This window comes from Aythya marila, assembly GCF_965140915.1.
Source record: "Aythya marila genome assembly, chromosome: 13".
NCBI classification, from domain to species: domain Eukaryota; kingdom Metazoa; phylum Chordata; class Aves; order Anseriformes; family Anatidae; genus Aythya; species Aythya marila.
In genome coordinates, this window is record NC_139054.1 from 15,761,565 (window position 1) to 15,789,446 (window position 27,882).

Consider the following 27,882-nt stretch of genomic DNA (forward strand, 5'->3'; position numbering starts at 1 on the left):
TGCAATGTGCTTGGCAAAACGCTCACTCCTGGTTCTCCCTGCTCCTCGTCAACTTGTATTCCACTCCTAGAAGCAATCCTAAATGAGCTCTTTGAGCACTGCACACAATGAATACCCAACGACCATTAAATGGCAGATCCATTAAAAGAACTAATGTTATTTATGCCTTACTATGGTAATGGATCTACTGGTCTTCCTCAAGGAGTTAGAAATATATTTGCTTTTCTTTTGTGGCAATAGGATGAGAAACAGCAAGAGAAACTGAACATTTATATTTCATGTAACTACAAACACACAAAACTACTGCTGGATTACAATTTCCTTAAGTAACTAAGGAGATGCCTTAAAATGTCTTTTGTAAACAAGTAAAATAAACAAATAAGTAAATGAGGAACCTGTGTTTTTTCTTCTTACTAGACCTGGGCTCTGTAGTCAAACAGGCACCTGCTCACCGTAATGCTCACCATCCACTTTGGGTATTTTGTATTTCTCATGACGGAGCCTGCGCAGCGATCCGAGTGGGAACTGGATTCTGTTCTGGTCCAAACACAACAAACAGAGCAGTTAACCACATTCAGGTTACAGAATCTTTCCTGCTACTAACATTTGAGCCAGCAGAGCTCAGTTTGGCTCTCAGATACCACACTGAGCTTGCAGCTGACTGTTAAGAAGAACCCCAAATTTCTGTTTATGAACCGAGAACACTGGACAGAGAAACCACAACCATGGAACCCCACCAAGCTCCTATTAGGGTTAATCACAGACTATGGACACAAAACACCCCACAGCAAATGTTTACACTTTGCTCCATTAAACACAATGGAGAAAACAGTGGGAGTAATCTAGCAGACCAAAAAAGATGACATCTTCTGTAAATATCTCCCTCCAACCACTCAGTTCCTAACCTTGCAGGATTTCAAAGTCCATAACTTCTTTTAGCACACCAGCTGCTTCTCCTTTAGAAATGGTGACAGCAGGCAGTGTGAAAAATGACATGCCTTGGAGACAAACCAGTTTTATTTAAAAACAACATTTATATATATTACACACAATATTCCAAGTTAAGAGAGCATTATAGAGAATGCTAAGTCAAATAGACAAAAGTTAAGAAATTGCAGAATTAAAATTGCCAACACAACCTTCATTTGAATCTCTTGCGTTATGCAGTGCGCTGCTGCCTTCACTTACATGACCACATTATTTTTTCCACGGGACCCTTGCCTCGTTCAGTGTGAAGGGTGGATGATTCTCAGTTAATGAGCAGCTTTTCAGAATTTGTTTTCTTCTTGTTGTTTAGCGTGTAGCCCATTTCTGATGGCTTGCCTCCACAGGGGGTTACTCAGAAACAGTTGAACAGCTCCCTGATTGAATGCTTTATTATAGAACAAGATCATTTCATCTCTGCTTAGTTTAACCCACTTTGTTTCACCAAACTCCAACTCTACTCTGAGAGCACATGATAAATGTATTAATGGCTTTTCTAAAGGTACACATTAGTAATACATTTTTGATTAATTTATTGTCCCAACGCTTCCATTTGATCTGGATACACTGTTGAAAAAGCGATTAGAAAGTTTCTGTGTTGTAAAAGCATTCATTAATGTGGATATCCAATTTGGAAAATGAGAGCATTCTTTTTGTAGCATGCTTAACATTATATGGTGCTTTAAATGCAGAAACCTCAGTTCCAGCTGAAGACCTAAGTATGCAGATCTGCTGCAAATCAGATATCACCTTAAATTGAGTATCCGGAAAATGGGGAACACGCAGCTAATGAACACTTCACAAAGATCTCATTTTCAGCATCTTGGCATTAGAATCTCAGTAGTAAAGGCGGAAATTAAATCAAGTTTTCCAAGACTGCATTTAACTGTGTTAACAGTGAGACTCAGCGACGTGGTTATGAAGAGAATAAGCAGTGCAGATGAAAGCTGTCCACAAGGGCAGGCTGTACGCAAGGCTTCTACATTGCTCTAGAAAACCGAGTTTCCTGACCTTCCTGTTGCTGCCTACAGAGAGAGCTGGTTCCTCTATGGTCAATTCAGAGTGACTAAACCAGGCTTCTCCCTGCAGCTGCCCTCGGAAGGAGGCTGTTTGCCATAAGATGTAGGACACCAGCCTATTGATCCTCACAGGCTAGCGATAACTTTTTAGAACAACTCACTGTCTGCACTGTGCTAGTGTGTGTAACTTGGCCAAACATGCATAAATTTTAATAGAGGGGGAAAAAAAAATGTTGACAAACGTTACCACTGTCAGCTTTCAGTTCCACCCTTCAGGACTAGAAGCACTAATACCTTAGAAGGAAAGACCAAAAAAGCTGGAGACATGGACAGCTGACAGCGTTACGTTTGGCAAACTGTTACCGACCAATTGCAACTGAAAAGCAGAGCTGAAGCAAAAAGCTTGAGGAAAGCTCAGGAACAGAAGAGTTAACCGATAATTAGTCAAGTGCTAAGGGAAGGCATACAGATTGCTTGGCATGGGAAGGGAGGACAGAGACGGATGCACAGGAAGCAGAAAACACAGAGTTTCTGTTTGCAGACTGCCCCCGAAGCATAAGAGAAAATGTGTTGGGAGGGTGGCATGGGTTGCTGTGGGTAGAAGCAAATAGCAGGTACAGCTAGTTCAGCCTTCAAAAGAAATGATGCAAGGAACACCAGAATACAAACACACAGCTGCTCTCCAGAAGCAGAGGAGAATTAAAGTGGTTTGAGCATTCTTGGTGCCCTAACTCCGGGCTCCTCTCAAGCTGGTGCCATCAGAACAACCACTGAACCCAGCAGTGCACAGCTCCTTCCTCTAGAGACTGTCCCAGAGATACAACAAGCTCCTCCTCTGTTAATTAAGACAAAACGTTTCCAAATAGATGGGTGGGTAGAAGCAAGATAAAGAGACGGAGATGTGGAGTTGACCAAACTCCCTTTTCCTGCAGTCCCGCAGAAGAGCTGGGCCACAACGCCTCCCGGCTGGGCTTCCAGGCAACGTCAGTGGGGGGCAGCTGCTGCTGGTCTCCTACTGAAAGAGAAGGAAAAAGACTGTTAGCCTCGGTCTGCCCAGTGCTGAGCACGGCCTTCTCATACTCTGAAAGCTTCTCTATTTCCATTTTAAAAGAGAGGCGGAGCTGGAGAAGAAACAAAACACGGGAGGGATATGTATAGCACACAGAAGTCCACTGACGAGAGCAAGCCTCTACTTCACGACTGGGAGGTATTGTCCAGAGACACGGCTGGTGGTTAAATTTAACCGGCACTCCACAGGAGGCAAGGCAGGCAACAAAAGAAAATCCAAGAAGTGACAAGTTAGAGATCTATTCTGGGATTTCTCCAAGTCATTTCAAAGATCACGACAGCTTCTTTAACAGTTCTGACCTTTGCAGTACAGCAGAGGGAGAAAAGATGTACCTATCCTGCGTGCATCAGAGTGTGCTTATTGTATTGCACACTTCCAGAACAGTCCTATGTGATTCAAGCCGTTTGCAGGAGAGTTTTGATCCTGTAGAAGAAATGTGTTGGCTCTTTACCTGCTAGGCCAGGACTATATGCAGGAGCTGACCTCACTGGCAAATCCTAGATTTATATTGCTGTTGCCAAACCCAAAGTTATTCCTCACCTAGTAGACATGAAATGTGAGGACAGTCCAGAACTGCTTCACGGTAAGAAAACTAAAATCACAGCACAGATCAAACGTGTCTGTGTAGCCCAGTGTCCTGACACTGGTTGGTTCCAGATGCTTTTAAAAATGCTTTCACGCTTACAGAGAAAAGCCAGAACAGGAAACCTGCACAAAAGGGACTTTGCTCTTTCCAGTTGCAAAGCAGCGTGCACCTTACAAATGGAGGCCACAACAAAAATTCCTGTAATTATGGATGCTCTCATTACCACGTTACCATTGACACTTTCACTGAAATCCTTTGAGGCTTTCAACCTTAGTGGAAGTTTGCACCAACCAGTTCTACAGAACAACATGCTACACACAGAATCATTTCCTTCCGATAATACCATCTGCGATGCCTTCCAATGTCACTGCATTTCTCCCTACCCTCCAAAAATGGTACCGATTAATTAGGAATTCCTAATTTACTTCCTCAGCTTTACCGTGGTATGCCATTTTTACGTTACGTGCTCATCCAGGAAACAGCCTGTTAACTGAGGTTTTAAATAAATTTTTATCTCTCCTCATAAAATCAAACTTCCAAGTTTGGACTGATGAAAAGAAAGCACTGGATACAAGCACCGAGACTTTTTGCATAATGCAGATTCATTTCATTACGTTTGGCAATAAATTTTGCTCTTTGCTCTTCCACTACAGTCAATGTTTATAACTTGATCAGATGAAGAGGAATTTGATGGCCTGGCTACAATGAGAAATTTTGCTTGTAATAATATACATATAATAAATATAAAAATTTTAAATGTCTGCCTGCTCAGCTCTAAATCCGTTCTCACTGCATCAAGGTGAAACGGTGACCTATTACATGTAATGGTCTTATTTCAATCTCTCCACAATGAGATCTTTGACAACAATATAAGCATTGGAGGTAGGAAGAGAGAAAACATTACCTTGGGAGTAATCTCTTTGTATCAGGTACCTACATTATGTTGGTATCTGATGTGCTTCAATTTATCACTGTAGTTTAAATTTCTAAGAGAAAGGACAATCCGGAAGCATGAAAAATTACTAATTATAACATTTAAAATAGAAGCAGCGACGGAGATGTCAACAATCCGACTGGGCCATCAGAGACTTTGCAGTGATGAATAAGAAGCGTTGCACTGCAGACTGGGGGAGAAGCTTTGGGCCATTTTTCAAAGCTTGAAGAAGTTCTCAAGGAGTTACAAATGTTCATTTCGTTCCTATCCCTTCAATTACCATCAGAGCATTTTGTGGCCTTTCTGATGGCTCCACTGAACCTCCAATAGCATTTACTGTCAAGAGATACACAAGCTCAGAGATACTTTGGCCTAACTCAGCGGGAGCTGGGTGTTTATATGTCACTACTGACTTGGATCTGTGGGCCTAACCATGACATGAAGCATCTACTGAACCACTGATTTCCTGGAAAATGTGTTTTCCTGGAGGAGACAGAGCTATACCACATAAATACTGGTCTTGTACTTGGTCAATAACCCTCTGACAGAGCTACAGCCTTCATAATGTCTGATACAGCTTCTGACCAGTTCCACGCCTTGAAGCAGAAGAGATTCAGGAAGTGCTAAATCTGACAGTGAGAGAAATTTCAGTTTATGAGACATACAGGATTAAGGACCAGTAGCTGAAAAAAAGACCCGATATAGCATTAAAATATATTGGACCATTTTCAGACATTCCATACTGGGTTACTTACGAGTTCCTAGGCAAAAATATTGGGGAAAGTTAAACATAAATAAAAATAGAGGAAAAAGATACCTTTGCACTAATACAAAGTGGTAGAAATTTGTATTGCCTGGGCTTTGCATATATATATCTATATATATATATATTGATTGACTGTGCATGCATATATATGTATATGTGAGAGAGAGAAAGCTCTGTGTACGTTTACATACACATTTTATATATAGCTTTCCCAGCTGACATAAGATATTCGCTAAGAAGCTGTGTGTAAAAAAGAAATAAAAAAGGAAGCTTTCTAAAACACATGAGAGAAAACTTCAGTCAGTAAGAAAAAAATAACTGGGGGGATGAAAATATAAATAAGGACTAACCAGACCTGTAGAAGCCTGTTAGGCATGTTTTCTTATTTTTCATTGCTATCTGGCAAAACAGAGAAATTATTAAAGGATAAAACCAAAGGAAATATCTCTAGCTACCCTTAGAGAATGGATGACAACTCTGTTGAAAAGCAATTGTCTGTCCACCTGAAATGAAAATTATACACAGAGGTCAATCTCCAGGTAATAAAACCCAGGTTCTCTGCAAGACTAGCTCAGAAATACACCATTTTTGAATTTAAAGCACAGGGACAGTTTCAAGCTGCGTTTTCAGTACATCTATATCGTAGTAAAGATGTAAAGTGCTTTTTCCTCCACTCCATTGATTTGCCCTATAAAGGAACCAACTGCAATTCTTCTCTCCTCCACTCTCAGCAGCTGCACTCCCCCAATTCCTTTAGGAGACCCCCAGTAAGCAGGCAGGGCACGGGAAATGGGAGCAAGGAGCCTCAGCTGCACCCTAAGGCTAACACAGCAGGGAACCGCGCTGCACACCACAGAATTCAGAGCTCCATAGTTTGATTTATGCCGACACGAGGCTGCTTTTCTTGGTGTGGTATCCTGACGGATATCACCTCCAGTCCAGAGGCTCCTACGGGCTGCACTGAGCCCTTCATTACCTTGCCAGGAATCAACATTTTGCCTGTTTCAGCCTTTAAATGCCAAAGCTGGCTGATTTTTTTTTCTGCAGACTGGAGGAAGGATACCTACTCTGTAGGCAGGTGCCACTCGTTAGATGACAGTCATTTCTGGGTGCGCAGCAGACCAGCTCTCCTGTAGCTCTATGGTAAGTGGACACGTTGGGCGTCGTGCCTTCACAGGGGCAACCCACCTGGCTACTGCTTTTTCCTTTGTCTGGTATCACACGTCTGGCTTCTTTTGGGCAGGATGCTTCTGCAAGCAAAGAACAAGGCAGCCTACTTTCCCAAGTTAACGCCTTTTAAAAAGCGTGGACAACGAGGAAGGTGGCAGAGGGTGGGATGTGACGTAAAGGCAGATGGGAATGCAGAAGAACAGTTGCTTAGCACCTATAAAAGTCAGGCCCACTTCTTCACAAGATAGAGACGTCTTTCCGTAACCACAGTTAGGAACCCACGTTTGAGTTTTGGCCTCTAAATAACCTGAATCCATCACGGGCTTTTTGAATGCACAACTGATAATTAGAGAAACAAAGGTACTGAAAGTCGCATGATTCTTCCTGCTGCAGTCCTGGCAGCGAGCAGCAATTCGGCACCGGGGGACAGCTTTTGTTTTACCTCTGCTCCTGTCGGGAGCTTTGCCATCTATTAATGAATGACAGGCAGATCAGAAAAAGGCGCTGCAGAAACTTCATTCTCAGCCAGTGGGACAATATGGGATCAGGCAGCAGCCTTCCTGCCTTTGTCTGAGCTAGAGATAGAAAATAAAGCTTGGAGTCAGAAATCATTATCCAACCCTAGGTTGTTTTATGTGGGCACGAGGGTGTTTTGGAATGGGTCCGTAGCATCTATTTATCAGGACTAAATCGATACAGCACAGCAGGGTAGAGACAAACCAAGCATTTGAGGTATTAAAAAAAAAAAAAAAAGCCTGTGAAAACACCAGATTGACAGCCAAGAGGAACGTGCTCAAAATCATTTGGAAGCCAAAAGATTTCTTTTATATTCTGCTCTATTTCTTACTCAATTAGGAAAACTCACCTGATAAAAGGACCAAGAGATTACCCTGCTTAATGACACAGAGAAGCGAGCAAAACAGAAGCGTTTAAATCCCATAAGCACCTCTCGTCTTTGTCTCAGCCTGCTTTTTCTGCCTGGATTATGCTAACACTATTAATCTTTGTGCCTGTGACTAACTCCCGGGTTTTTATGCGAGTGACCTGATTCTGCACCGCCACGCTCCTCCCAGCTCGGTGAGCCTCCCCATGTGATCCTTTCTTCCCCCTAAATAAAGTTGAAAAATTTGGCTGGGAGCAGCGAGTGCTGCTGAGGCAGCGGGTGCGCGGAGCCGTCCCACCCTCCCCACATCTGCAGCACAACCCAGGCGCCCACTCGGCACCGGCTGCCTTCAGGACGGAGGGCGATGAGGCTGGCCACTTAGCCGGGGTGCGGGCTACCTCCATGCCAGCCTTCAGCAGGGGCTCCCAGCCTTGCCAGCCCCTGCTCACTCCCCCTTTTTTGAGAGGAGCCCAGCGGGCCGAGGACGATGTGGCCGGAGAAGGTGAGTGCTGCATGGCTGTGATGAATCCTTTGTGCGGAACCGGAGCCTCGTCGGGAGGAGGAGGAGGGAGGGAGAGGGCAGCAGTTGCAATTTTTTTTTTTATTTATTTTTAATGGACACAGTCAAAAGCCTCCTTTCCTTCCCTGTTATGCCGAAGGCGTGAGCCTCTTGCTGAGGGAATCCACCTAACGAGCTGCCTTCCCGATGAAGCTGCTTTTCCCAGCACGGGGCGCAAAGCGCAGCAGCAAAAAAAAATAATTAAAAAAAAAAGCCCCAGCATCTGAAGGCGCCTGCTGCAGACCTGCCCTCTGCCTTGCTGGGCATGCAGGTGCCTCACTGGGCACAGCTCATCCTGCTCCAGCCCTCCGCAGCCTCCCACCGGGCACAGCACAGCACCCGCTGGGTGCCCGGCGCGGTGCCCAGGACCACGCCACCCATCTGGCTGTCCCCGAAGCCAGGAGCCCCAGCCTGGCCGGGGGCCACTCGTGCAGCTCTCCCCTGCTCCCAGCAGCTGTCTGAGCAGGAGGCAGCACGTGTCACTCCCCACAGGGCCACCAAAGGTGCTCGCTTGGGCACCCCAGCTCCCCTATGCACGCACTCCTCTCGCTGTGCATCTTCCTCCCCGTCCCTCGGGGGGCTGCAGGTAGCCCTCAGCCTTTCCCATTCATCGCCTCCCACTCCCCTGCACGCACACCAAGCCTCCCCCTCAGCCACCCATGGCACTCGGCCCCCTGGTGCACAAACAGGAGCTCCCTGCCCTCTCCGTGCTCCTACCTGGTGGGTGCAGCTCACCCTGGGGTGCCCCTCCGCGCCCCCGCGTCCCCTTCCAGCCACGGCTCAAGCCGTGCACCCACTGCTCTCTGGTGCATTAACTCCTCTCAGCTGCATTTCACACAACTTCTCCCCTGTCTGGGTTGTGATTTCAAGCTGAAAGGAAAGTCAGTCCTCACTAGTAAGTGCTGAATGACCGAAGAAAAGTCTCCCTTCCCTTCTCCCCCCCTGCTCCTCTAGCCTCAGTGCAGGGACCAGCTCACTGCACACCGGCTCGTTACCCCCAGAGGTCCCCGTGCTTTAATTCTGTCAGAGTGGAGAAGAGGGCAGGGAGCAGGAGGGGTGCTCACTGCTTACCTGCAACTCCCAGATTTGACAAACGCTGTCCCAGTCCATGCTGGGGGGAAATAAATGGGATCTTAGTCCAGAACCGTACAAAGTAGCTGCATCTAAAATGACATTCATCACTCCACTGTCCATCCCTCTCTGCTCCCTCCCACCTTTTAACTTCGTATTTTTCTTGCACAATTTTAAAGATGAAATTCCCTGCGTACTGAAGGTATTGTAGTCCTAGACTGTGACTATTCATCAAGAACAGACATACTGGCTGGAAGGAGAAGAGTTTCCTTTTTAAATGAGTTGGACGAGCACTTAAATGTTCAGGCAATCTTCTGCTCCTTGACATGTTAAAAAAAAAAAAAAAAAAAAGCAAGCTGTCCCTGTGGGAGTTTCAATCTTGGCAGATTTCAGATCCAAGACAAAGGCTGCTAAGCGTCCCATCCATAATTACATCCCTTACTAGCAGTAGGGAAAGAGAAAAAAGAAGAAAGATTAAAAAAGGAGGTGGGAGGGGGATAAAAAAGCAGACGTCTTTTGTTCATCCCCCTTTTATAGCCAATTAGCCCAGAATCAGAACCTCCCTTCACCTGCAAAGCAAATGAGAATGTAATGAAAGAGCCACTGATTGTCTTAAAATCTTATTTTATGAAGCTTCTTAGGATTTTGTTCTGTTCATTTTAATTCAGCTCTAAACTGCTTTCAAGTTTTCATTTACCCTGTAACTCAAGAGAACAATTAAACAATCCACTTGGACCTTGACTGGTGAGTACTTGTGACCCCAAAAATGTAATGCAGAGCATTATGACAAAGTGGCCCTGGAAACAGACAAAAATTAAAAAACACTGAGTGAACTTAAGTACCAGTGGAGGCTAGGGAATTGTTTGTACCTCGGGATTTGTGTTTTCCCAGAGTAACATTTAAAATATAGACTAATGGAAGAATTTACAGCCTGCCTCTGCAATCACAGGCTGTAATTGCCCCTGATTTTGAAAGGAGTGTGGGAAGAGCAGGGGAAAATGTTGTGCGAAAGAAATGAACATGAACTAAATTAGCAAAAAAGTTAACCATGAAATAAATTTCAAATGGAAAAGAAGAATCCCTATTTTATAGGATACACTTTTCAGCTGCTGCTGTAAGATTGCCTCCTCTATTAGGAAAAACAAAGGGTGGCTTGTCTGCAAAATCCATCCTCTGAAAAGAGGTATATTGAGTGCTGCTTTGAAAAAAAAAAATTCAACATAGGCTTCACTGCATTTTAAAAAACTGTTTCTAAGTGAACCTCACGAAGGAACAGATCTGTTCAACTGTTTAGAGAACAGCCCCATGATACAACAAGCACTGTTTCCCAAATTCAAGAGGGAAAAAAACAGAACTCCAACCCCTTCCCCAGCTACACGCACCTGAAAGAAGTAAGACCCTGCATCTCTTCCCAATGTGTTTTATTACAGCATTCTTAAGCCTCAGCCAGCACGTCCATTGGGACCATTTAATGCACAGTTTCAAAGCTACCCTAAAAACGGTATGCTAGGATTTCATTGATCATGATGATAAACTTTCTTTACACCACTATATAGACGCAGCAGCTAAAATATGTATCACAGGTACATTTTGCCAGCATTGATTTGAGGAGAGAATTTGTCAAGCATTCAGTCTACAAGATTTACTTGCAGTTTCTTCCTGGTAACAGGTATCAGCAGCATCTGGAAGGATTTGGACTTTGCACACACAAAACCCAGTGCTTACCAAAACATGCAGTTTTAAGAAGGCTGCAATCAAACCTGAAAAACTGCTGGCATTTATCAAATCACAGCTATACCAAATGAGCATCTTACACTATCACGAGAAGGCACCAATAAAATCAGTGGGATAAATATCAGTTTCAGAGAGTTTAAGTCTACAACACAACAGGTTTGTTGCTGCAATTACCCTACACTTCAGCAATGACTTAATTAAAATTAAAACCTTGAGAAAAAGGAAAAAAAAACACACACCAGAAGTAGCTCCATATAGCTTCATATAGGCCCAGGCAAATAGTATGTAAATAATGAATATAAATTCAGTCCCAGCCCACATTAAGCAGAGACACCTGCCCACAGCAGTTATTCTGAAATAACTGAAAAGCAAACGTCCTGAGTAGTGCTCACAGCCTGCAACTTCCACCTGGATCCATGGAGGCTGTTTGCTCAGCATCCCTCAGTGCAGAGGTAAGGGGGTATCAGGATCTGGCCTAAAGTCACTTCTTTTGTCATGCCCAGTCTGTCCCTCAAAGTTATCCGAGACTATCACTGCTTTAAGGACAATCAGGATCCCAACAGATATTGTTCCTTAATTAAATCTTCTGTTGACTTACAGATCTGATCAATGCTGGAATGAGGTTTTGCAAGCGCTTCCAAAACTTGCAGCCTTTCCCTCCTCCTGAATCAGGGAGGGGGAAACCTCAAAACAAAGCCATCAGACAGTCAGGAACACTCACATTGTATTTCCAGAGGATAATGCAGACAGAACAGGCTGAACAACTAAAAGCAGAGGTTTTTTTTGCTCACCAGGATATAAATAGGGTAAAGCATTTTGAGAGACTAGGGCAGAATTTTACAGCCTTAATTAAAAGACTAATTGACTTGCTTAAATCCGCATTTAAGTTGCCTGTTATATCATAGCAAGGGTATTATGCAAATTAAGTTTCTAAGGAATGATTAAGTATAACATTTAGTCTAGATCAGTTTTGGATTTTGGTTTTAGAGTAAGAAGGAAGACAAAGCCAGAAGCTGGGTCCTTTCATTTTAGGATCTCTCCAATAACTCTATGGTGTTTAACACCTACGAATCTGGTTACACATTACAACCATACCCACAGTGGGCTGCTGTGCTTTACCGACCCAAGGTTTATTCTTTAAGCCCATACCCTCAAGGACACAGAACCTACTGGGAAGTACGAAGCCTAGCTGGCTCTCAGCTGAAAGCTGAGCAGCACTTTGCAGACTTGAAAGCTCAGGATTTCCAAACGTGTTTTGAGCACCCAGAGATAGACAGATGTGTACCAGTATACATAGGCGTTTTGAAAATGGCTATGGTGGACTTACATACATATTTAAAACACCCATAAAATCTGGCCCTTGGTTTTTACACAAGAGTTTCTAGAAGATGCAGTAAAGAAACAGTGAGATATTTCAGACTTGCTACTTGTGTGCTTCTTGAAGTCCTTCCTCCCTTCTATCCTTCTCCCGTTCCTCCCTCCCTCCTTGTCCCCACTTTCATTTGCTCTCACTCCCACTCTGACTTTCATCTCCAATTTTGTGCACAAGTGTATTAGTAGATGTCTTGCTACACTAGCTCTGGAGGAAGAGAAAAGAATCATTTACATATCAGGTTTAGAACATGATACATTTCATACAAATGTTTTCACATCAAAAAGATGCAAATCGGGAGAAAAGAGGCACATTCTTCTGTAATGCAATAAAAAACAGAAAACACACTTTGAAAGGCAGCAGAAAAATTTACAAGCAAGCTGAAGGCAGAAAGAAAGAAAGCCTGAAACTACATTAGAAAGCCAATACATATTAAAGATGATATAAACGCTAGAAGGAATTCAGCATTTGATTTGAAAATGCAGTGTGTGTGTATGCATGAGTACTTGAAAGAGATACACACAAGACAGCAACCAAAGATTCTCCTACTGGAATCAGAGATTTTTAATATTAATTCACAAGGAACAGGTTTATAGTTTTATGCCAGGGATCTTTAAAAAGATGTTTTTATGTTCATTTGAGAACAGTATCATAAAATTTCCTTGCTCACTACTGGTTTAGATGTGCTTGTCAACCTTTCTCCCTCAAGGAAAGAAACCAGAAAGTCACAGACAAGAAGTCTGAGTTAACCTAAAGGTTAGGTATGTACAATCGGCTTCCTATTAAAACACCAAAACCACAGCACCTCACCTGTAATTTCTGGCCCTCATCCTTCCAACAAAGCTGAAGATTTTGGACGTTCACAGAGCTCAGTCCTTCCTTCAGCTGCAACAAAGAATCAGAAAACAGTTATCCTAACAGAAAAAAGCACTGGCAACTAAAACTCCACATAAGCCTGGCTTTCCAACCCAGTATCTTGATTTTATTTAAGGATTCAATATAAGTTGTCAGTATTCTTTTTTATATAACACAAATAGTAGTATTATTAATTACTAAGTCGCTATCAAACAGAGACAAGTTTTGCCCATGTAAAATGGTAGGAGGCTCAGTGAAATCAAAAAAGGCTGTTGATCCATATTCATCTCTCTTTTCAGCAATTCAGCATTTGATAGCCAATAACCGGAATTAATCTTTGAGATTAATTTGTCCCTGTAATTTCCTTTGTTTCTCTCATGTAAATTGCATGAAACTTTCAGAGATCAAACTTGGAAAACAAGGGGAAAGACAACGGCCATCGCAAGAACATTACAAAACAAGGAGCGGATTTTGGCCTTCACAGCTTATGCCAAGTGGTACTTCACTTTCCATACTTAGTACTTCACTTTACATATTTTACACTTCACTTTACATATTAGCTTGCTATACCAGAAAGGTATGAAAATACGAGCCATGGTAGCAAAGTCCATCTCTAGGTAAGGGCACATACCATGCACTCAGCTTGCAGATATTTTAATACACTTTCATGATAAGTTTCTTCCAGGACAAAAAGCTTTTTTTTTTTTTTTTTGGAAATACCTGAATCATTCTAATATGTTATTAAATGTTAATGGGAATTAAATATGCACATTCCTGAGATATTAGTTTGCATGTTCTTAATGCTCAGACAAAATACACTGAAGACTTGTGACTCACACATAAAAACAACCCAATAATGTAAGAATAATTTACGATCTATTTGAATTAAATTAGGGCACAGCTATTGAAGAACATTTGTTTTTTTTTAATGGAAAGTTTCCTCACGAGAACGTGTTGACACTGTGGATGGAAACTTGAAACGTGCACTCTGTGTACGTGTGTGTAAATACAGTGATTAAGGATAATAGGAGGTCTTCTCTAGACTGAAGCACGGTACCAGAGGTCCACCTCTGTCTCAGAAACTGAGATCTCAGGAGGACATTGCAATCTGAGTTATGCTATTACATTTACCACTACCATGGTCTCTCCAGAGCTGTGTAGAAGTGACTAACCACCTCCCCAGCCTGCTGAGGATGCTCCTCCTGATGCAGCCCATGGTGCCCCTGACCTTTACAAAAGCTCCCTGCTGGCTCTCGTTCAACTCGGCGTCCACCTGGTCCCCCAGGGCCTTTTCTGCAAAGCTGCTTTCCAGCTGGGTGGCCCCCAACACACATTTGGGCGCAAGGTTCAGCTGTTTGTTTAAACATTCCCTAACTCAGTACTCCCATACCAAAGTTAAGTCCTCTCCGTGCCACACTTTCCCGCTGGTCCCAGGGGGCTGGGATGGCAGAGGGTGACTCTTCCCCACACAGACTGAAGCACAGAAGTCACTGAGTGCCTCTTCATTGCTCACCAGGCCCCCTGGCCCATTCAGCAGGAACAGGTCCACATCTGTCCTAGCCTCTCTCCTGCAGAAGAGGCATTGCCATTTACATTCTTTTCAAGACTCATCTTGTGATGAGTTTTGACTTTCCTAACCCGACCCTTGCGTGCTCAGACAGTCGCCTCTCTGCTTTTACCACTTGCATGCCCCCTTTTCTGGTCCAGCTTTGTCAGGAGCTCCTCACTCATCCACACAGGCCTCCCGTGTCTTCGCTTTATTCCTTGCACTTTGGGATGGGCTGTTTCTGAGTCTGGAAGAAATGATCCTGGCAAGTCAGCCAGCTCTCCTGGACTTCTCTCTTAAAGACCATCTTCCATCAGAATCTTCCGAGCAAGTCCCCGAACAGGCCAAAGTCTGCTCTCCTGAAGACCAAGGCCGTGATCGTGCAATTTGCCTTGCTTCCTCCTCTCAGGGTACTGAAACTCCATCACCTCATCGCCACCACAGCAAAGGCTGCCCCCAGCCTTACCACCCCCAATCAGTTCTTCCTTGTCCGCAAGTATGAGGTCCAGCAGAGCCTCACTGGCTCCTGCATCACCCGTGTCAGGCAGTTATCATGAGCACAGCCCCAAAATCTCCTGGACTGCTTGTGGCTTGCTGTGTTGCTCCTCCAGCAGATACCCAGGGTGCTTAAAGTCCCCCATAAAGACACATGCCTTTCAACAAAATTAATCTTCCACCTGCACGAGGAAGTCCTCTGCAAGAGCTTCTTCCCTGTCAGGCAGTTTGTAGCAGGCACCCACAACAGATACAGCAGACACAACGCCACCCCTGGTGATCTGCCTTCTAATCCTGACCCACAAGCTCTCCACTGCCTCCTTACCCATGCTCAGCCACAGCTCCGGGGGCTCCAGCTTTAGGATTCCTAGTATTTAGGAAGACCTTACCAGCATTTAACATTCCTGAGGGCCTCATATCCATCCATGGCAGCACCCTGGTCATGTAAGCCATCTCTGAACGCACTGAGCTCGTCGTCTTGTAACTTCACAAAGACCTCAGTCCTCACATTTCTTCTCCATGCTGTATGCACAAGCACCCAGACCCTCTGGATCAGCACCCAGTCATGCTCATTTCCCAGAAAAGCTGAAAGCCTCTCCCATAAAGCTTTCCTGGCACTTGCTCCCTGTGTGCAGACACCCAAGAAGATCCCCTTTTCAGTCTCTGGCCCACATCACCCTGCACCCTTTGCTCACCAACCTGGCCTGCTATCACTTGCCTGGGGGTCACCATCTCACTTCCATCTCGTTCCTAGTTTCAAGTTCTCCCCCCAGGCTAGCCAGTGTTATGGCAAAGATGCTTTGGCCCCACTTGGTTAGGTGGCTCCCAGCTCTCCCTAGCAGCCTTCAGTCCTCAGATGGGGTTCCCATGGTAGTAATAACCAAATCTTTGCTGTTGGCACGTATTTGTGCAAGCAGCTGTTGATTCACAAATTCTGTCAACTTCTCCTCAAGCCCTTGTGGTCCTTGCATGTGCGATACAAAGTGCAACGTGGATTAGAAAGCTCAGCTTTTCTTCCTTCTGCTGTTCCGTTTCAAATATAGCACGCCACACCATTACTGCAGAGTCTGAGGCTCTGGATGATACCATAGCCCTCACTGGATAAGAATGCAGTAATATCAGGACTGGGTGAAGCATTCTTTGCCCTCAAGAGGTTTAAAAGTAAAACATACTAAAAAGTAGTGGTAACAGATACTGATTGTGGCTCTGCTGTAGACTACAGCCAAACCAAACTGAACCCTCAGTCAATCTGTTTTGAAGCCCATCAAAGCAGCCTCCTTCTTCCCAAATGCAGCTAAGTACAAGCAACACTTGGCAGATTTAGATTTTAAAAGCATTTTTGTTGCTATCTGAAAAATGTGTACCTGAGCTGAGAGTGAAATTGAGTTACAAATAACATCCACTCGCGTTTTTGGAACAGTGCTGTCCAGTACCAGATGCCTAACGATTTTACATTTTCCCTGTAGGAATCTGATAGCTGTGGATACAGATGAGATGAGATACAGGTTCAGGCAAGTATGACGAGATCTGAATTTCATTAGTGCTGAGACATTTCACCCTCCTGGACTTTCATGTGGGTGGTGGACACTTAGCTACTCCATAAACCACAAGGGCATTTACTCAGTTTCTTCAACTCATTTCTTGAAGTTTCTTTCTTCAGGCTACCTGACAAAGCTGCTGCAATACATAACAAACTAACTAAGTAGTACTAAAATATTCTATTGCCCATAACCTCCTGATATACCCCTTGCCAGTAATACAATATGTAGACATTCATTAAAGGTATGGTTTGTTGCACTTGTTTTCTTACATGAAAAACTTTCCATCAGCTTTACAAACACTTTTTTTTTTTTTCTTTGTCTTAAACTACAGTAAAATCTGGCTTTTAAACTTTCTTTAAAACCAACATTTATTTTTGACTATGTGAACATATTGTTCCAAACTGGCAAGAACTGCTCATTTACATCTTTTAACATCAACAGAATGCTAATTTATAGTAAACAGTCTTTATTACAAACAAGAATGTGCTGCTGAAAATGCTGCTAATTAGTAAAAGAGACCTTAGCCTGAGTGGGATGAACCACAGATTTCTATAAAGAGGATGAATTACAATTGCATCCTATCAAACAGAGCATCTCCGAACAAACAGTTATGCTGCAAGATCTTTGAAACCTAATTTTGGCCTCAAAGCATTTGGGAGTAGGGTGGAGGGGGTTTAGAGCAATCTGTTATTTGAAATAAATAGCTTTGAAAGTGCTTACAGCTCCTCCAATTAAAATAACCCGAGGCCAAATCCTACTGTCCTGAGTGGAAGCAGAAACCAGTAAGAACAGGCCAGCTGTATTCCTCGCTGGGTTTTAATCTAAGACAAGACCTGCAACGTGGGGCACAGGGCAGATAATGCAAACCCAGCTCTTTTAGCTCCCGAGCTGCTCATATGAGTAATTTTTTTAGAATTCGTCACACACAGCGTGTATCAAAGCCAACTGACTTAAATGTGTTTGAAATGCTGTCAGAATTATTACAGCTCGCTGCCTTTAGGGGAGCTTACCTCTTAAGTAACACTATGCCATTTTTTACCCAGGTCATTTTTCCAGGTTCCAGCTTTGCAATCAGTGAGGACATCTCCTAAACTCCAGTATAACAAGGACAAAACACCCCAAACCAAAATCCTCTCTGGACAAGCCAAGTCCGAGGGCAAATAACAAAGAAGTGGGAAAAATTAAAAAAAATCATTAACATGAGAGCTCCTGTTTCGTAGCTGATTTTGTTAATGCCTATGATGTTAGCAAAACCAAGCCTGCCCCTCAGCAAAAAAATCTGCCTTTGATTTCACACTCTTTGGGGAATATCTGGGGGAAGAAAAAGCCTCTTACTGAATGAATTCGTAAGACATAAACTACGCTTGTTGCAGAGCTTGTTTTTCTTTTAAGCCTGAGGATAAGCCCTGCCACCACAATGTTACTGGAAAATTGATGTGATTTTCTTTAATTATCTGCTCAAGAAAACAAAGAATCGCAAACTGGCAGTCAACCAAGCAGCCTCTCCCCCAAACACCTCTCAGCAAAGCAGCCAACAGTGCACGTAAGCGTCTGGCTTCCACGACTCTGGCTGTAGATGACCTGTGCTGGGCGCTCGGCGACACGTGCTGCCGTTCCTACACTGCCTGGCTTCAAAGGCAAACAAAACTTGTGAGCCTCATCGATGTCTGGAAAACCCGAGGAGAAAACTGCCTTCCGAATGCCACAGGTGACGAGGGAATCATAGCTCTTGCTTCTTCAGGAATTCTGACCGAGTGAGAACAACCACTGAATCCCAATGAGGCCGAAGTTCAAAGCAGCTCCTGTACCCACGCTTCTGGCCTCAACAGAGTATGAGAACTTTGCTAAACTAAACACAACAAGAGACACTGAAACTAAGCAGCTAGAGGGGTCCCTCTCATCCACTATTGCACTGATAATAGTGCTGGTTATTATTTTCTCTTTGGTAATGACATCCCTAGTGACCTACTGTTTTCACAAGTGGAAACTGAGAGGTAAAAAACTGCAGAGAGCACAAGAGGAGTACCAGAAAGACCACGAAAAAAGCATTTTTCAAAGCACGCCTGGACTTGTTTCATAAAAAAAAAAAAAATCCAACACAACATATTCTTGCATTACCTGAAAATAATAAAAAGAATGGCAACTATGACATTTCCAAGCAACTATATCCTTGTTTTATCTCATTTCTAAGAGTTGTTAGCAGTTTGGAGATTTCCTACAGCTTTATTATATATATTTATATATTTAGTCTCATTTGTGCAAAGCAAAACCAACACAATCATGGATTTTTAACCTCTATTGTGTTACTAAAACCATAAATTAAAATCTAGTACTCCCATCCTTTCGAAAACCCAGAGGCCTGTGGAAGGCAAAGGGTCAGATTTTGGTTAATGCTGCCAACACAGCTGCTAAAAATCACTGATGTTGTGTTGCCTTGCACTGATCCAATCATCTGGCTGCAGATTCGGAAACCCAGTTGTAGTCTTTAGTAAATCAGATTCACAGATGTTCAGCGAGTAGCAGCCTGGTGCTGAAGGTCTGTGGCTGAAGAGCTCTCCGTGTCTTCAGCAAGGGGTACGTGCAGACAGCGTGCAGGATCGAGCCCTAAATTTGCTAGCAGGCAGGCAGTCAGGCTTTCTTTCACTGAACGTTCAGTGCTGAGAGGTGCTAGTGGCATTCCAACCACAAGTGGATTAAAGACATCCAACGTTAGTGGAACCTATCTTACCAAGAGCAAGCCTAACGCACTTTTTTTAACTAGGCTTGTAATTATTTTTAAAGCAACCATACAATGGTGTGTTTCTATTTTCATAGCCTGTAATATGTCACAGAAAAATGACAGCTCTATTGTGAGTAGCATATATAAGTAATATTTTCTAACAAAGTGATGGATGTAACACTAATATATGTAATCGTTTTAAAAAGTACAAAACATGTAAAATTACAAAAACCCTGCTCAAGTATACAGCTTGCTTGCAATTACCATTGATGCTCTATGTATTTTTAAACAAGCTATAATACTGTGATGATGCTGTAAACTTACTTCTGTAGGCAAAAAATGTTTTATTTAAAAATGTCAAGATGAAGGATGTAAATGTTCTTAAAGTGCTATCAACTAAAAATATGAGTTTTCACAGAATATTCTGAAGGATTCTGTTACATGCTACAGATATATTTTACAACGTATTTATGGATCATACACACTAGTCTATGTGAGAACAAACGGTACTATTTTACTACAAAATAAATAAATGTATAAATAAGCAATGAATATCCATGCCTAGATGCTGGATAATGTTTTTTTAAGGTACCCTGCCCAATTCTATAGACACTTTGAACGAGAGAGGAGCTCCTACCTTACCAACAGCAGGGAAAGGCCCCCCCATGTCCCAGCCTCCCCCACAGATCACATTGCTGGTGGTGCAGACGAAGATCTCTCAGTTGCCCAGCAAAAAGGAACAGTTAGCTAGCTGCATGAAAACAATGCAAACTTGGTATTCACAGGATTAATGGATGTATTTCCCACACCCTTATTTTTTTTTTTAAACAGGGGCATTCAAAACACAAGTCTGTTGCATGCAGTAGCAATTTGCATTTATTATAGCTAGCATCTAGGTTAGTTCTCATTGAACAGAGACAATAAAAAGTAGTTTACTGAAAATCATACTGAATATTAATAAAATCACAATCTAAAGAACACAAGTATATTTCCAAATGTCTTAAAAATACATAGCTGAAAGCACTCTTCCCCATACCCACATACATAAATTTAGAATAGTCACATGAAAGCGACAATTCAGATTTTTAGTGAAGAAGAATCTGGGTGCTGTGTCAGCTAACAGCTTCACAGAGAGACATGATCCCTTCCAGCAGCAAAACCTCATCCTCAAGGCCACCAGTTCAGTTTTTGTCAAGCTCCCAGTACGAATAAAAGGGTTCAGATCCTCCTCTTGGAAGCTGATCAAATTGGCTGTGCTTAAAAAATTCTCGCTACGCAACAGAATTATGACAAGGAGATGGATTTATGAAAAGGCAGTGGCTCCAAGGGAGCCTGAAGCATTGCAGTTTCTAGTATAGCTTCAAAGAAAAGTTTCAAGATTAATGGAAGGATTACTGGGCCAGTGGGACCAGGGCCCACCTGCTCTGCATAACCCTGCTCAAGCAGTGGGTGGATACGGTGCCCTTCCAAGCTCAAGCATTCGGTGACTACGTATTTCACAGGTAACTGGAAATCTCTGTTTCTCCCCCAGAATCTCACTCAAAATAGGTTACTAGAGAAACAAGTACACAGTCCTGTGCCCCAACAGATGGTTGGGAACAAGACTAAGGAATGTCTGAGCCTAGAAGCCAGGTTCAGTTTTTCCTCAGAGAAACCTGGGGCAAGCAAAAGTGGAAATTACATTGCCAAAGCACACAAGAAACTGGCTCTAACAGTAATTTGAGGAACACAACTTTATCCAAAGGGACAGCAATAAAGAATAGTATAATAAAAACCAGTTATCAGCATATATAATATCAACATATACATGAAAAACCCTTCCACGTCTGTGCAAAGTTCACACGCTGTACCACGTCACAAATCATTCAGATTAACTAATGCCAACACGTGTAGCATGAAAGCTAGGAGGCAAAAGCTGCAAAAGGACTTCTTACAATAGGCAGATTAATTTCTGTCAGTACTTCAGCTGCTTAACATACGAATCACCCTTGATCCACCTCACTCCTTCTATGTCCCAGTAAGCACCAACAAGGGAGCATATTAATAAATATTTCTTGATCTGAAATATTTACAGCTTTACAGTGTTTCTTTGGATCAAACCAAAAACCCACTGCTGAGGAAGGTACAGGAGGGGGAACCTCCTGTGAGCAGAAAAAGAAGCGACATGATCTACTTCCCCCAGCATCCTGCACATCAGAATTTTGGGATTTCTAGTCTCAAGCACTTCAGGATTATGAAATAAATTATTTAGAGTCCCAGATCATTCATTTTGTTCTACGTCCTTAATAGCCGCTACAAGAAGACAAACACTCAGATCTGAGTCACTCTCGATTTAAAAAAACGGTGAAAGAACCATAGTGAGCAGTAGGAAAAGGCACACAAAGACATGAGCAAAATACGCTTTGACTTTTTCAGAGGAGCTACCTGAGATGCCTTTCTGACATTTATGCAAACGAACAAGAACTGTATAGCCTCTGTGCAGTGGGAGTATGAATACTATTTTACATACACAAATGTTGTCAGACACTAGTCCAAATAACTCATACTTCAACGTATTTACAAAAAGGTTTGACAAAAGAGTTGGAAATAAATATTTCAGTATTTCCAGTAAGGAACTACGTACTGAAAGCAAAATATCATAATGTCTTTTTTCCTATAAAATGAATCAATTTATCTTTAGAGTCTCAGAATTTACTATTGATGTTTTTTTGTTTTGTTTTCTTGTTTTGTTTGTTTGTTTGTTTTCTAAAGGGGTGAAAAATGTGTTCATTGGCAATAACAACAAAATTACATTTTCAAAGAATCCAGCTCCCAGTTACCACTTCCATATGTGACAGCCCTCATGAGGATTCACTGGGAGTGCTGGGGGTCTTTAACCTAGTGTTAAGCACATCACAAGAGACTTTGGAAGATTCAAGAGAAACAGGGAGTGTAGTCCAAAGTTACCTAAGGAGCAGAGATGGAGAATATAAAAAGAATAGGCTTAAAATATTGGAAGGGAGGAGATTTAAGGGATTCAACCATTTCTAATCATCAGAGAGTAACGAGAAGAACCAGGCAGGAGCTTTCTCATTATATAAGCAGCTATGCAACCTGTGGTGATAAATTAAAAATTAAAGCCAAGCTTTGGGGAATATTCAGTGGACTACTAAACCCACCAGCTTACAAGAAAACAATCACCTGCAAAGGAAGCAATGACAACCAGCTTTGTGAAGCACCAGGCTGCATTGTTTTCACATTGGGCCTGACCTGCTCAGGATGAACCCATTCAGGACAGGTTTTTAAGCACCAAAAAGCAGGTATCTGCTATGACGCAGGTGGCCTATTTGTACATCCCAACATTTCTTTTTAGGTTTTCCATTTGTTTGTGTGAAGGGAAAATAAGAGGCTAAACATCCCCCTAGCACTCTTAGAACAATATGAGACTATACAAGAAAATGATTAAAAGGATATAAAATACAAAACCAACTTCAACAGTACATATTCTTGCCTAAAAAAAAAAAAAAAAGTTTTTAAAATGTTTTTATCCTATTTTTCATAGAAAAAAATAATTGAGGTATTAAGCAGTGAAATCCTTTATTCACACGGTTCATAGATGAGGATATTCTTCAAGATTTCCACAGCCATCAAGAGGTCTAAATTCACAGAAACCAGGAAGCTGAAAACTGATGAAAGCCACTACCTGTGACTCGTGCAAGTCCAGCGGCCACAAGGTCACTGCACGAACAAGGCACTGAGCTCTTGCTGTCAGCAATGGTCAGAAAGGTGGGGTGCATTTGTGCCCACAGCACAGCAAGTATCTTTTGAGGCTACAATGCAGATAATGATTCTGTTCCTTAGCCCATTGAGCTCCCCAGCATAAAGCCATTTTATTTGGATGTGCACTGAATACTTAAACTTTCATCTGGATATACTATTTGAAAGACAGTCTTTGCCATTTTGAAAATAGCATAAAATAACAAATACCAAATTATATTAAAGATCTGCCAAAAATATTACTTGTCACCTCATGCCATTTTTAATCTATATTGTTTTTTCTCCTTGTAGACAGCTATCCCAGACAGGTTCTAAGATTAATTTATTACCTTTTCATGTCCTGTTGGCATCCTCGCTATTGCAGATTAATTTCTGTTACAGTCTCATTATTTCAGTTCTATAAATACCCTGTTTCATTTTACTTTTTTCTACTGTTACTTTGCAACCTTCTTCTCCTTCACCTGGGACTCTCACTTTCAATTTGACATGATACAGTGGGCAAAGATTGAGCTGAAACACAGTAATTACAGCTCCCTGCCCCAGAAAACAGAATCATTTATTTTTCTTACGGATGGAAGCTGCTCTGAAATCCCACAAGCACAGCCCCCCCCCCAGTAAATTACTTGTCAGACTAATAATAGAAAATGCAGGCTTTCATAATTTGAAAAACATATTTAGTTGGATTACAAAGAATTGCAACATTTGTATCTGGGGTTGAGTAAAAAGTTGAATCTTAACCCAGACTCCAGCACACTGGGCATATCTGGTTCCACCTGCAAGAATATTAAACTGTCACTCCATTTATCACTGACAGAACAAGTTATACCCACAATAGCTGGCAATCAGCACGTATCTGCCCACAGAAGACTCTCCCACCACTTTATGTCCTTGACTTATGTTTATTATTTTCAGGCCTTCAGGTTTTCTGACCTTTGTCTTTCAGCCTTTGCCATAAGTTCCTGGGATCCTCTGAAAGTTTGGGAAAGCTTCTGAGTGTTTCTCCTATAAGCGTAAGCGCATCCTGAAATAAAAAGGAAACAAAAATTATTTGGATTTGGGTTCCTGCCATTTGACACGGCCAGTGTCACGGGTCTGCCACCAGCAGCTATATCCAGTCCCTCAAGAGCAACTAGGTAGGCTGTTCCCATCAGAATAATTTTGCTGGGTTTTTAAAACATCTTGTTTAAAAACTTTGTTGAACAGCGTGGCCGGTGATCTGTCCCATACAGCAGGCGAGCAGAAAGCTATGCTGGTCACTAGAGACCAGATGTCATCCCTGCCTTCTGTGGATGGCTGCCAAGAGAGATGACGGAGAGCTCAATAATGCCATGCAGCTCATACACTGCACTGGCTACTGACCAAGGGTTTCTTCCCCAGGGAGGGGAAGGAAAAGGCCTTTTCAGAGAAGCTAGGAGAATCAAAAAAAAAAAAAAAAAAAGAAAAAAAAAAAGGAAAAAAGAAAAATGAGGCCTTACTAAACTATTCCTGAAGAACCAACAGAAAACTTGCTGCAAAGCCACATTTTCTCTCCTCCTCTGTAATTCCTCACAAATGTTTAACTGGGCCTGACTTTCCTCTGCCCTATTCAGCAGGGAAGAAGTGACAAGCGCCTGGCAAAATTTTAAACCAATTTAGAGGGGGGGGTGGAGAAAGCACACACCACTAGAAAAAAAAGCCCACATGCACAAATACGTACAAAGCAAAAGCTCTAAAACTGATGTCACTGCCCCTCAGAGCAATAAAGTCTTAGGAATTCAAAGTGAGTGTATTGTGCATCCTCTACTTGTACCGTGACAGGAAAACTTTGGCATTCAACTGCATAACCAGTAACAACATACTGCCTTTACAAATGATCAGATCTTCTACCAGAAGCCACCTTTGCAGCTTGCTCGCATTCAAGCGACAAAGATCACATCACTGTCGTGCTTAAGAAACAACCTTAGAAATTGTCTCCAAGCAGTAAGCTTGAGCCTGAGCCTCCACAACTTGTTGCATCACCTTATTCTGCAACTCTTAAGCCAGAGGACTGGGAGGAAGACTGGTACAGACACGCCTACTGTGGCATGGTTTTGTTATTTACTATTTTGTCTTGGACAGCCCATCAAAATTAAACTGTGGAGAACTAATCAAGATGTACCCAAAACAGTTTCAGGACATCATGAAAAAGACCTTCAGCTGCTATAAATCAGGCAAGCTCAAATTACTTGATCAGCATGCTAGTCCCATGTCTCCATAACGACATGGAGCCAAATTCTATTTTGAATTGTTCTGCATTCAGATCAATCTGATTGCATTACCATAAATTAGGAGAAAATCTGGCTTACAAATTCTTTAGATACAGTAAATATAAAATGTATCAGAACACTTTTTTTTTAAATAACATTTGCTTACTCTGGAATAAATTTGTTCTTCCAATTTTTCCTGGAGTAAAGCTCTTTCCACTAGTGCCTTCTTTTGTCTGAGAAAGGTGATCTCGGCTAGCTCTGCCTTCTTCTTCTTACAGTCAGGGCACTGTGAAGATCGGTGCACTTGAGCTTCTGTCACCTGAAGGATGAGACTTTGATGTAATGAGCAATGTCTGTCCCAGCAAGATGACCACTCCATTAAAAATAATCAATAAAGATACAGATAGAGTTTCTAAAGACAAAGGCTTGCTTTTGCAGGCAGCTGCAAATTATTTCATAATTTTTGTCACTGTATCACTTCAATGAGCCTGTCTGAATGTCTTCACACTAAAAATATTTGCTTTTTCCGATGTATTGCCTCCTCCAGCACTGATAGGTGATTTTAATTGAAATGAACTTATCTGTATCTCAGACCCATTGCACTGAGCTGTAACAGACTGCTGCTTCTTGTAATAGGCAAGCTTTCCCTGACACTTGAAGCTGTGTGCACACTACCAATTTCTTCTACAGTAACTAATGGTCAAAAAAAAAAGTACTTGATTGCTACCAACACATAAGCAACCAAAGCCAATATTGAAGATGGTTTTAATGGGGGGGAAAAGTAACTCATTTGATGTGGGTGGATGCTCAGTATAAATTGGTTTTATCAGTGTAAATCTATACAAGCTTTGCTAGTATCAAATACATCAGGAGCACCACCAGTCGTTAGTTCCTCTTGCTTAGTAAGCAGTTGATGCTCTGGAATGCCAGTCCGTGTGTGCTAACCAGCCTTCCACGACAGCTAATACACTCATTCCTGAAGGCTTGATTAAGTGAAACGAAGATGCTTTATTTCACGTTCCCAACAAGCTAAGAGAGTACAAATACTTGATCATCACAACTCTGTAACAGCAATTGTTTATGAGCAATAATTCCACCATATATAACTGCCTGTCTGTAATGAGGCTGTCATCAAGTTCCTACACTGACAATCTATGTAAGGCCTTAGGTACAAACCATGAAGGTTATGATATCTTCACAAATTTTAAGAGGAAAATGAACTCTGAAGCATTTGGTTCAAATATCTATATGCATCTCAAAGACAGAATACAAAGTTCAACAAGCAGCTGACTTTGTTAAACAAAATACACTTATTAATTCCTCATTTACCTACCATGACACTTTGACTATACTTAATAACATTACACAAAACCCTGTATGCTTATTTACAAATTATCAATAATTTTAATCTGATTTAATTTACACAGATTCCATCTTGTTATATAGACCTAATAAGAGCAGTGGAATCAATCCTAGAAAGCCATGTCTCAAGCCTCTGTCATCTTACTCCTTCATTTCTTCTCCTCTGCATAGGAGTATTAAGTGGTGGTGAACACAAAAATGAATAGATGTAGCAGTCAAAGTCACTTTTCTTAAAAAAAGGTATTACCACACTAATACAAATAAAGAGGCAGTAAGAATTCTACAGAATGGTGGATTGGTTTATGCTAATAAAATAACAGAATGTAGATTGCCGAAGTTGCAAAACAAATTAAATAGGCAGGAAGCCTGAAAGAATCATTATGCCAGGACTGACTTTAAAGTATTTTTCCCTGCTCACCTGGCACAGGCTTAACAGAGGAATATGTTAACAGTCACTTTCACTATGTTATATGGCCATAGATTAAAGCCAGCATACATGATGGAGAGAAAGTAAAATAAATGACTGTAATTACTATTCAAAGGTGGTTTTTTTTGCTTTATCAGAAATGCTTTCCCAGATGCAGACATTCTGTACCAATTCCAAACAAAGCAAAGGCATTTGCCAAGGCCCAGATTTATGGGTAAAGGCATCTGTAGGTGATGACTGCTATAACTACATATTCAAATCCTTCTACAAGCACAAAGCAAGAATGCAAGTATCGCTGGCCAAAACACCAGACTTGACACTCTTGACAGACTGCAGGCCCCCTCGTTCTGGGGCTTACTGTGGGCTGCAGTTACTGCCCATCCCAGCCTTGCTCAATAACAGAAATCGTTACCATTTTAATCACCACACAGTACCTGTTTAATGGTCTCCCTGATGTTCTTCAGGCGGATTCTATTCATTAACCGACCAGGAACCGTGCAGTTCAAGTCACTTGTCTCTGATTTCTTTGACGTGAATCCATGCTGCAGCTTCCTTGACCTGACACCATTTGCCTGCTTAGAGATCAGCCCCTGATGCATCCTTCTGATCTTATCAGTGCAAAAGGTCCGGAGAGCATCCAGTTCTTCATCTGGTAACTCAGTAACTTCTGTTAGCCACACATCAACAAAGCAAGTGTCAATTACTATAGCAGGGGAAGAGAAGAATTACTGGTCTTCTATCTGTGCAGCCTCATATTAACTATTTAATAAAAAACAAAGCCAATGTCAAGCCCAGAAGCAATGACAGTA

The 27,882-nt window shown here is 42.2% G+C and overlaps 1 protein-coding gene across 5 annotated transcripts in view; it reads right to left on the reverse strand.

The window, feature by feature from the left end:
- Positions 1-1,005: 1,005 nt before the first annotated feature.
- The window catches only part of LOC309882953 (uncharacterized protein C8orf48), a 37,691-nt gene continuing 10,814 nt past the window's right edge, over positions 1,006-27,882 (reverse strand). For 2 of the 5 annotated variants that reach the window (XM_082770495.1, XM_082770496.1), the window contains exons 5-9: positions 27,508-27,776; positions 25,451-25,603; positions 23,990-24,080; positions 12,958-13,032; positions 1,006-3,018 (exon numbers count right to left, since the gene is read on the reverse strand). In XM_082770495.1, the coding sequence (XP_082626621.1) occupies positions 12,974-13,032; positions 23,990-24,080; positions 25,451-25,603; positions 27,508-27,776 (572 nt within the window). In that variant the 3' untranslated portion in view covers positions 1,006-3,018; positions 12,958-12,973. Of the gene's footprint in view, positions 3,019-12,957; positions 13,033-20,036; positions 20,055-23,989; positions 24,081-25,450; positions 25,604-27,507; positions 27,777-27,882 lie in introns of those variants that run through there. The other 3 variants (XM_082770498.1, XM_082770497.1, XM_082770499.1) reach the window with 3 other exon arrangements.